This window comes from Puma concolor, unplaced genomic scaffold (assembly GCF_028749965.1).
Source record: "Puma concolor isolate L17-30 unplaced genomic scaffold, mPumCon1.1.hap2 unalloc_scaffold_34, whole genome shotgun sequence".
NCBI lineage: Eukaryota > Metazoa > Chordata > Mammalia > Carnivora > Felidae > Puma > Puma concolor.
Window position 1 is genome coordinate 1 of NW_028240241.1, and position 11,368 is coordinate 11,368.

The 11,368-nt window shown below is 35.0% G+C and overlaps 1 protein-coding gene across 1 annotated transcript; it reads left to right on the top strand.

Annotated features, from left to right (window-relative positions):
* The first annotated feature begins 1,534 nt into the window (after nt 1-1,534).
* LOC147571261 (uncharacterized) lies at nt 1,535-10,041 on the top strand. Its single transcript, XM_086696467.1, has 11 exons — nt 1,535-1,635; nt 2,329-2,382; nt 3,144-3,248; nt 3,849-3,902; nt 4,566-4,670; nt 5,243-5,296; nt 5,642-5,746; nt 7,184-7,237; nt 7,818-7,922; nt 8,736-8,789; nt 9,908-10,041. The coding sequence occupies exons 1-11, from the start codon at nt 1,575-1,577 to the stop codon at nt 10,039-10,041; spliced, it is 885 nt and encodes a 294-aa protein (XP_086552593.1). The 5' UTR covers nt 1,535-1,574.
* The last annotated feature ends 1,327 nt before the right edge of the window (nt 10,042-11,368 follow it).

Consider the following 11,368-nt stretch of genomic DNA (forward strand, 5'->3'; position numbering starts at 1 on the left):
TTGTATATGTTTTTTGGAGCTCATGACATTGATTACATGTCTCAATTGTCCCTTCTCTTCATAGCTAATGGAAAAGTTGATCTGAATAAAGTGACGGATGGCGTGAAAGCTGTCACGGGTGATTGAGAAGTTAATGTAAACATAGGATCCTAATTTTTACAGAACTGTTTTTCTTCATGCCTTAATTGCTAGGCTAATTCTATCATTTTTACCTCCTATTTGTTTAAGGTTTTCATAACCAGTAGCCCAGAAATTGGAGAATTTTCTGATGTATTCTTCACGAATACACTTCATTTTCCTTATTTTAAGACAGCCAAAATGTACAATAAAAGGTGAAATGGATCTTTGGAAAAGTCCCTGGTAATTACTTAAAGGAGAGGTGATACATTCTTCATGTCAATAGAATTATGAAGATAAGCCATCTGCAGCTTGAAAATTGACAAAAGAGATCTATAATACCCACTTTGTGTCATTGTCATTTTGAGTATGTTAGTCCAAGCCTCCCAAGAAGCAAAAGCCGGGGCAGGGTTAAACATGCCAGGACATTATTAGGGGAAATGCCTGCGTAAGAGAAAATAAGGAGGATGCCTGAAAGGCTGGGAGGCTGTCAGACTGCAGGGCAAATCTGTCACCAGGTGAAGGAAAGAGGAAGAAATGTTTGGGCGGAAGCATCCTAGATTGTCATGCAGTCTGAGGAGGGCCTGGCAAAAGTGCTTTCAAGAATCCTCTGGTTAGAATCACCATCCTGTATCTTCCAGGAACAGGGCTCCCCTAGTATCTTGGCTGCACTTGTGATTGGCCAGTGCCAATGATACATATGGCATTAGTGCAAAAAAACACAGGTTACTTTCAAAGCAGAAGGTGGGGCCCTTGGTTAATTATGTTCTCCATAGTTGGAACTCCTGTGGATACATTCTCATGACCACCGTTGAGAGTGCCATCTCTCTCTCTCTTGTTTTTTTATTAAGTATAATTTATTGTCAAATTGGTTTCCATACAACACCCAGTGCTCATCCCAACAGGTGCCCTCCTCGATGCCCATCACCCACTTTCCCCTCTCCCCTACCCCCGATCACCCCTCAGTATTGTTCTCAGTATTTAAGAGTGACAGTGCCATCTCTTATTAGCCTTTAGAAAGCTGGGGCACCTGGGTGGCTCAATCGGTTAAGCGTCTGACTTCAGCTCAGGTCACGATCTCACGGTCCGTGAGTTGGAGCCCTGCGTCAGGCTCTGGGCTGATGGCTCAGAGCCTGGAGCCTGCTTCTGATTCTGTGTCTCCCTCTCTCTCTGCCCCTCCCCCATTCATGCTCTGTCTCTCTCTGTCTCAAAAATAAATAAACTTATTTTAAAAAAGGCAATTATGTTTCCATAAATGACATTATCTCCATGTATTTGGGCAGAGCTCAGTGATCATTACTTTCCCCAGCTCATAATCCTATTGTTTTAGCATCCTAATTTAGTTTAATTATTTGCAATAATTTGATTGTACTTAAATTCCATGTATGTCATTGTTTTAATCTTTTTATTAAGGAGAAAATGTTGATGTCAATAGCGTTAAAGCTGTTCTGGGAAACATGGGGATCGAGCTCAAAGGTAAAGAATGCTTGGAGCTGGTGAAAACTCTTCCTTTTAAGGGTAAGCATTTTAAATATTGATGTATTCAAAGAGAGGTTTTTTTTTAAGTTTATTTATTCATATTGAGAGGGTGAGAACATGTGTGAGTTAGGGAGGAGCAGAGAGAGAGGGAGAGCGAAAGATTCCCGAGCAGGCTCCGCACTGTCAGCACAGAGCCGGACTCAGAGCTCGATCTCACAACCCGTGAGATATGACCTGAGCCAAAACCAAGAGTTGGATGCTTAATTAACTGCACCACCCAGCTGTCCCCAAAAAGAAGTTTTAGATTTCTGTGTCTGCGAGAAGCTCTAAAATTATCTCCATTTCCTAAGTTCTAGAAAATAGAAAATCCATTTCAAAAAAAATTTTTTTTAGAATGTCCACTTATACCTGAAATGAATCCCTAAGTGGTTTTACTTTTAGATTAGGAAGCAGCATTTCCATTACGATGGGTCTTTTTATCAATAGTGAAAAACAAACAAGGAAAAAACAAAGGTTAAACTGGGATTTGTGAAAGAAGAAAGGATTAATAATTGGAAGTGAATAAAGGCAGGATTGGGAAGAAGAACAGAGGTGTGCATGATGTGCTAAATTTCACCCGATTTTCTCTCAAATTTTATTAAAATAAGAGAAAACTCTTGAAAAGTCATTTTTCCTAATTTCTCTGTGATTTTCCACATTTCTCTGTGACTTAAATTCTGCCTTTTCTTATAGATGATGACAAGATCTTTCAAAACAGGTTGCTAGAAGTTGTGATGTCTCTAAAAGGTACGTGAGGAGCATAATGAGAGTGCAGACCAATATGGGATCCTTGCTTTTATACTGTTTCCAAGGTGTTAGTGGTTGCTGCTATACTGATCATATATACTGACTGCAAATTTATGCTCCCACTGAAGATCAAGCTTCACGTTAGCTGCTGATCTTTTACTTTATATCTAGGAAGAAAGCCTTCTACTTTCTCAAGATTCTTCCAAACTTTTCAAGAGAAAAAATACCAGATTTCAAGTTTGCATAGCAAAATGTGACAGACAAGATTAGCACTGATTCAGGGAATTTAATCAGCTGCAGATAAATACTAAACTGGGAATTCAGTCATCAAAACTTACTGTTTAGAAGTAAAAAATGTTTGCCTCCAGAACTAGAATTCACTTAGCATTTATTCAATGGTATTTAAAACTTTGTATTTTATAGTCTGATCCCCAAGACAAATCTCACGAGAAGTGACCTTCGTTCTAATGTCATAGTTGACTTTCTCTATAGGCATAATAAGGTCCTTAGTCTCTTGTTCTAAAATTGGTGTGTTTTTTTTTTTCACATTTTAGAACAAGGATTATTAACCTTACTACTAAGGGGGGTCTGTGAATAGGCTTTAGAGAATATATGACCCCCCCCCTCCCGAAATGATATGTAATCTTTGTGAACACTAGCATATAGCTCATGCAATTCACAACAGGGCATGTGTCTCTAAAAGCTTTATGAACCTCTTTTTTGAAGTTACATAATTTTCTTCATGGACTCTCTTTCCTTAGATGGGAAAGTCAATGTCAACGACTTGAACGCAATACTGGATAATATGGGAATCAAGCTCTCAGATAAGGAACTTGAGGCTCTGACTCAAAATCTCCCTGGTGATGGTGAGCAAGTTTCCAGATACCATAGTTCCATGTTGGGAGAGCTTGGACAATAAAGGTTGCGAGGGAAAGGGCCCTTAGGAATGGTAATCTACACTGATAGTAGGAAGCTATAAGTACGGGCAAAGCATGTAAACAGCATATAAGCAGCCAGCTACCAAGTCACCGTGAAAACATTGCCCTTTGTATGAATGTCTTTTATGTTCTTTACCCATATTATGGTCACTAGAGGACAGTCTTCCACATTTTAAAAAGAAACATGCAGGCCACTTAGATGACGGTACTTCTGAATTTCTTCCCATTACTAATGCGTATAGCTTTGAAATGGTAGAGAACTATAAGTAAAATTAATATTTTTGAAATGGCATGTTTTTATGTTTAGGCTTTTCTTTCTAGTATTAATGAAGACAATGAAAACTGAATAAATTAATAGCCTAGAAAGATATTCTTCAGTAAATAGTTCTTAAGTAAGCATATATAAAGTACTTAAGATAATGCCTGGCACATAGTAAGTTAGGATTTATTATATTTATTCCCACATTGTTTTTCACGATATTTCATGAGTCTTTTATATCTCATTATGACTTTAATTTTCTTTTGCAGTTGATAGGAGGACTTCTCCTAAAACACCGATGAAGGAACTGCAAACTTTTACAGGTAAATGAGAAGTTGATGTAAATCTAGGGTTTCGGTCCTTTATAATAGTTTTTTTTCAGTGGTATTTCTGGTATCTTATAAATTCTGATGTTTTATTTTTAAATATATGAATCCTGGATTGACATTAGGAAAGTTTCTACACTAGGATACAAGACTATATGTCAATTTTAAATCCTAAGTTTTCTGTTACTTGTGCAAGTAACATGCTTTGGGTCACAAATGTTTAAATGAAAAATATCTAGAAATGTATAGAAAATGGCATGGTGAAGCTTAGAAATGATCAAGATAATGTATTCCTGATATCATCAATAATTCTTACCAAAGCAAATGTTTTTGAAGAATAATTTATATACGAATCTGCGTTATCTTAATTCACTCATCAGATTTTATTCTGAAAGTTGTTTTTTTCCAGCTTTAGGAAAAAAGGTCTTTAATTTATAATAAATGTGGTATTTTATTACCATAAGATACCATAAGATATGCTCCTAAAGATATGCTTTATTACCATAAGATATGCTCAACGGTTCTGCAATTGAGAACATCTTCGCCTAACACCTCATCTTGATATTAGGATATCATTAAACTTCATAGAACATATTTTACAACTTGATAGAATACCAGAGTTCCAAAAGCTTATATGTCTATTGTTCCCTCTCTTAAAAGATGAGAAGGTCGATTCTAATGACCTGAAAATTTTCCTGGGAAGCCTGGGGATTGAGCTCACAGATCAGGAAAAAGAGAAGCTACTGAAAACACTGCCAATTGACGGTGAGATTGATAGAGGTGTCATGGAGGTCTTTTGTTGGTCTTTAGGTCTGTGTAAATATTTCCAACTTTGTTTCTATTTATTTTTCTCCAAAAGTATAAAAGAAAAAATATTAAATTGAGTTTTAAGTATATAGAAACCTGTTACTGTCGCTTAGAATTTATATTGGAAGTTAAATAACCCTTTAGACAAGAGTTGACATTAACAGCTAAACATATTGTTACCTATCAAGCTACTAATTTGTTCATATCATGAGAAGAGAAAAAAAAAGAAAGATTGGAGATCCATGACAAAAAAATAAAGATGGGAAGCAGAAATTTAAAAGCACAGGGAAGCTATACTCATGTTTGAGCAAGGAGACTTCCTCAGGTACTGGAATAAAGAAGTTTGTCACAAGGAGAGAGGTTTTTGTTTCCAAACTTCATTATATTAGATGAAATAAACTAAAAATTAGAGACAACTCTTCTTAAAATGTTATTTTTGAAATTATTTATTTAAATTATTATTTATTTCACACCATTTTTGTGATTTCATGTTAATTTCCCCATTGCATGAATTATGGCTTTTCTTACAGCTGCTGGAAAGGTATATCACAACAGGTTGCTAAAGGGTGTGAAATCTCTCAATGGTGAGTAAGACCCAATTAAAAGTCATACTGTCTGACATTCCCCAACTTGACACTTTTATTCCAATTATGAATTCTGGCTCCTCACTTTGGTATCATTCCTTATTTATGATTCTTGCAGTCTACCCACATTTTAACTGATAACAGCGTATATTTTATCTTGTAGGAAGTTCCATATGGAACTTGCATTTTTTTTCAACTCTGTACACCCCTTCTCCATGCACGAAAAAATCACTTCACCTTAAACAAACAAACATAATAAGTAAATAAATAGAAAGTTGATATGCATGCAGAATTTTGGCATAATACACTTTTTTTTTCATGTTCCTACCTTCTGTCTTTCCTAAGGGGGAAAGGTTCATGTAAATAACCTGGACAACACCCTTAAAAAATTGGGACTTGAGCTCACGGAAGAGGAACTTGCAAAGCTGTCCAAAAATCTACAAGTTGATGGTGAACACTACAGATGTCCTCAGGCCATTTTTTAATTTTTCCTTTATATCTGATAGGTTTGAAAATAGATTTAATTGACAGATACATGTTAGAAAGTTTGGAGGAGAGCCCAATTTTATTTTTTTTACTTAAGTCTTTAATTTTAATTCCAATATAGTTAACATAGAAAATTATATTATTTCAGGTATACAATATATCAACAATTCTATATATATGTGATAAGTATACTCTTTAGTCCCCATCACCTGTTTCACCCATTCCCCCACCCACCTCCCCTCTGGTAACTACCAGTTTGTTCTCTATAGTTAAGAGTCTACTTCTTGGTTTGTCTCTCTCTTCTTTTTTTTTTTTCTTTGTTTACTCATTTTGTTTCTTAAATTTCACATATGAGTGAAATAGTATAGTATTTGTCTTTAACATTTCTCTTAGCATTATACTCTTTAGCTCCATCCATGTTGTTGCAAATGGCAAGATTCCATTCTTTTTTAAGGCTGAATAATACTCCATCACACACACGCACACGCACGCGCGCGCGCACATGCACACATGCACACACACACACACATATGTGCTACGTCTTTATCCATTCATCTATTGATGGACACTTGGAGGAGAGCCCAATTTTAAAGTCAGAATAAATCTTGGATCTTCATTACAATTAACCTAAAACAGCATCATCTTTCCGTAAATATACCAAAAACTGCAGAGGGTGCTGTCAGGACTCTAATAGCCTAAATAATAAGAAAGCAAAATAATAGGGATATGAAAATCTATTTATAGAGAAGTCAAGCCATTCTTCTATCTATCCTTCTGTCTAATGAAATCTTCACTCGAAAATGTGTTCAAAGATTTTTATCATAGTGCATGAGACCTTCAAGCTCCATCTGCCTGTGTGGACATATCTTCTCTCATTTTTCTAACTGTTCAAGCCATGTTGAGCTGCTTGTAGTTTCACATGCATAGCATGATGTCCCTGGACATTTTTCTCAACTTCTCCTCCATGTGAAGTCTCTTCCATCCTTCCATATTTCATATCAACTGCTCTGATACATTAATGTAGTTCACACACATCTCCTGCAGGAAGCAATCTTAGAACATACCAAGCTGGATTAGTGGTCCCTTCCTCAGCTGTTTGTTGGTACATGAAGTAAAGTTACCAGAATACCTGGCCAACTCCAATAGTATCTTCAGCTATGGCTTATAATGGCATCCAAAATACTAGGAAGAGCACACTTTTCCTGACCCAGTTTCTAGTATACAAGAGACCTTTGTATTAATGGAGATCATCTTAACTCCCTGAGATCCAGGCATTTTCTAAATGGTCTCAGGTAAAATGAAGATGTAAGGAATTTTTAATGGAATTGTTTCCTTAAAATATATGCCTTAAATTTGTCTTCTGGGCTTCTGACATTATTTTCATTGTGCCTTTTCTTGTAGCTAATGGAATGGTTGGTCTGAAAGAGGTGATGGATGGAGTAAAAGCTACTACAGGTAAGAGAGAAATTATGAATCGAAAACATTTAGTATTTATAGTAATTATATTGCATCATTATTGCTCAATTGCCATATTAGTTATGGCATTTATTTGTTCATTAAATTACTAGCAACTCATTTGTTTTCTGGTATATTTTTTATTTGTATATTTTGCTCTTCTCTTTTTTAGAATGGCCAAACTCTGTACTAGTGAAATAATATATGAAGTAAAATTTTGATAAAGACTACAGATAACTGACAAAAAATGAGACTAACAGATCTTACCTTATTTTATACATTTATTTGAATAAGTAATTTATAATATTCCAATTGAATAGCAGATACATAATGTAAATCTCACAGGGTTCAGAGTTGCCTTGCCATTGTCATTGTGACTGTGACTTCTTTTATTAGCACTTAGAGATCAAATTCTTTTTCTGTGAAAGTCATCGTCAGTATATCTGGAGAGGTCTCATTGGCCTATGCTCTTTATTCTGTACCGATTTAATCTACATAGCCATAGATTAATTTTCCCTGTTTGGAGTCATTAGATGATCCTTTAAATTCGTATATATGTAATGATGTCTATTTTTTTAAGGAAGGGAGGTTGATGTCAAAGATGTGAAAGCTATTCTGAAAAACATGGGAATAGAGTTCACAGATAAGGAACGTTTGAAGCTGCTGAAAAATCTGCCTTTCAACGGTAGGCATTTATATACTGATGTGACCTTAAAGTCTTCTTTGAAGCTTTTAAAGATTTTTTAATTTAAATTCCAGTTAGTTAACATACAGTGTAATACTAGTTTCGGGTGTACAATTTGGTGATTCAACACATCCACACATCACCCTGTGCTCATCACAAGTGCCCTCCTTCATCCCCATCACCTGTGTCACCCTTCCCTCACCATCTTCCCCTCTGGTGACCATCAGTTTGTTCCCTATAGTTAGGAGTCTGTTTCTTGTTTTGCCTGGCTTTTTTACCCCGTGTTTGTTTTGTCTCCTCTTAAGCTTTTTTTTTTTTAGAAACTCAAACTATCCCCATTTACTAAGATGCAACAGTAAATAAACAAACAAATACCAAACAAAATAATTTAAATGTTCACTCATTCTAGAGGGAAATTTCCATCTATGCAGTTTAACTCTCTGTTTTGGAATAATCATCCCCATGATGCTGACTCATGCCATCAAGGGGACTACATTTCTGAGGCTACCCTTACCTTTTTAGATACGTATAGGCAATTGTGGGAAGCAACCAAGGGAAAGAAGTGGTGTTAGACTAGAAGGGGATAAAAGGTCAGAGGTGATATTTTCCAAAAAAGCTGTGTATGTTATAGAGTGCCTTCTATGCTAAATTTTAGATAGACTTGCCATATTATAAACTTTCCCTAATTTTCTCTCAAACTTTATTTTAATGAGGGAAGTTTCTAGGGCAAATCATGAAAATCTCAGTTTTACTAAAGTTTTAGTGAATAGCCACATCATTTCTCTATGACCTTAATTGTGTTCTTTTTTATAGATGAAAACAAGGTCTTTAAGAACAGGTTGCCAGATGGTGTAAAGTCCCTTAAAGGTGAGTGAGAAACATAATAAGAATACAAATGAATATGAGATCTTCATTTTATACTGTTTCCAAGATGTGAATTTGAATGCTGCCATCTGTCATATGTACTGATTGCAAATGTATGCTTTTTTGGACCTCAATCTTTATTTTAGCAGTTGAATCTGATGTTCTATCTTGGAAGTAAAGCACCACACTTTCTTGTCATTTTCGAAATTTTCAGGAAGAGAAATATCAAATTTCATGTTTACATGGGAAAAAATATAAATGATTAGCAGTGATCCAGAGAACGTAATAAATAGAAAAAACTAAATTGGCAGTTCATTCATCAAAAGTCAACCTACTATTGTTTAGAACTAAATAATGTTTGCCTCCAGTACCAGAATTCCCTAAGCATTCACTGAACACCATTTTCTCAACCAGATTTTTTTTTTTTTAATTCATTAAGAAAATCGAGGCTGGCAAGAGTGATAGCCCTCAGCTTTACATCTTCAATCCCTCCCTATTCAGGTATCTTTAAGCACACCCATGTTAGTATAAAGGATGAGTGAGAAGTCCCTCTTCCTCCTCAAAGCTTACCAGGATGCCCTTGACTCCACTGTCTCCCGTATCTTTTAAGACCTTGCCCCACTGGCCATTTTCAACCTCTTCAGCCCATTCACATGTTCCACATACACCATCCTATAAAATAAGCAAACTAGAACTCTCCACACCCCTTTTTGGCCACAACTCAATCTCTTTCTTCCCTTTTTCATCCATTTCTTGAGAGACTTTTCTGTACTCTGAGCCCATATTTCTGTACCTTATTCTCAAACTAATTTCAGTATTAAATGCCATTTAAAACCTTGTGTTTCTGTAGGCTGGTCCCCAAGACAAGTCTCAAGGGAAGTAGCCATAGTTCTAAATTTGTAATTGACTGCTTAGAATATTTTGTCTCTGTGCTAAAATTGTTGAACATTAATTTATTTTTTTCACTTTAGAGCAAACATTTTCTGTTTGGTCCGAAGCAAATTTTGTGAATAATGATCTACTGCTTAAGAAATTCACAATGGGATATGTGTATCAAAAAAGTGTAAGAAATTCTCTTTTGAAGTCATTTAATATTCCTTATGGACCGTCACTTTTCTTAGGTGGGAAGGTCAATATGAACAACCTGGGCACTGTTCTGAACAACCTGGGGATAAAGCTTGCAGATACGGAACTTAAAGATCTGGCTGAAAACATACATGTTGGTGATAAGCATATTATCATATATACTAGTTAACCCCGGAGAGAGGTTAGTTACAAGAAACTTGGGGGGGGGGGGGCGGGGAAATGCCCTTTTTCATAGGGAGAAGGGAAGGCCCAAGAGCAGTGTGAGACACCATATCAATGACTAAAACACAGAGAATGTCATTTGAGTTTATGAGTATCCAGTTAACAAAGTCAAAATTAAACCAGTTTTCTATATGTGTGATATGTATGACTTTTATGTTCTCTGTAAGTATCATGTTTAGTAGTTGAGTCTTTCCAGTTTTGAATACAAGAATGCAGATTCTTTAGACACATTCACTTCTAAGTAACCTCCCCTTACTAACACAAATAAATTTGAGATATTATAGGCCAAACTGCACCATTGCGATTGCGTGGTTTTCATGTTTAGAATTTTCTTGTTATTCATGCTTGTCTTAGAATAAAAGTGGACTAGAATAATAATCTAAAAAGTGTGTTCAAAAATATTTGTTTAAGTAAATATTAGCAATTATGATGGGGCCTGACACATAGTTAAGTGCAACTGTTATAGTTCTTCCCATGTTTTCCCACAAACTTTTGTATTATATCTAGAATGTAATATTTGAAGTCTATATGATATATGAGATCCATAATATATGGGATCTATAATATACTGCGATTTTATCTTCTCTTATAGTTGATGAGAAAATTCCTCTAGAAACACTGATGGAAAACATCACAGATTTTACAGGTGACTGAAAAGTTACTATAAAATTAGGATTCCAATTATCTACATTAAATTTTGGTTTTTGCTAATATTTCCTGGTACTTCATCACTGACTTGTAAATTCTGACATTTCTCTATATTTATTAATGAAATATTTGCTTCTAGTGTTACATGTATTGATATAAAATTATCTGATTTTGCAATGAAATTACCATACTATTTCTTGCTTTCAAATTCTACAATCTCTGTTGTTTATGCCAATAATGTAATTCACTTCACCAGTGTTTAATAACCACAGTATAGAATGGCACAGCAAATTAGAGAGTGAAGCCTAAAATTGATGGAAGTAATGAATTTATTGTATTTATCATATAATTCTTATTTTTTAAATTAAAATACTTTTTCAAAGAAAAATTCATATAAGCATCTATTTTTCTAACTAATAGATCAAATTTCATTCTGAAAGTAGTCTGTCCTGATTTTAGAAGACTCTCTTGTTCACATTAAGAAAATAAATTTGACCTATCATCTACATTGATTCTGTAGTTGAAAATGTTTGTTTGTTTTTATTACTGTAGTTTTCAGTCTGAAAACAAGGAGATGGTATTAATTATCCTAAAATAACTTTTTTCATTAGAAATAATTACTATTA

Bases quoted from the DNA above. Each gene is read 5' to 3' on its own strand.
- LOC147571261 (XM_086696467.1), top strand. From the start codon at position 1,575: ATGGGGATCGAGCTCAAAGGTAAAGAATGCTTGGAGCTGGTGAAAACT. The intron at 4,671-5,242 runs GTGAGATTGATA...CTTTTCTTACAG, and splicing joins GAAAACACTGCCAATTGACG to CTGCTGGAAAGGTATATCAC. The intron at 5,747-7,183 runs GTGAACACTACA...CTTTTCTTGTAG, and splicing joins CAAAAATCTACAAGTTGATG to CTAATGGAATGGTTGGTCTG.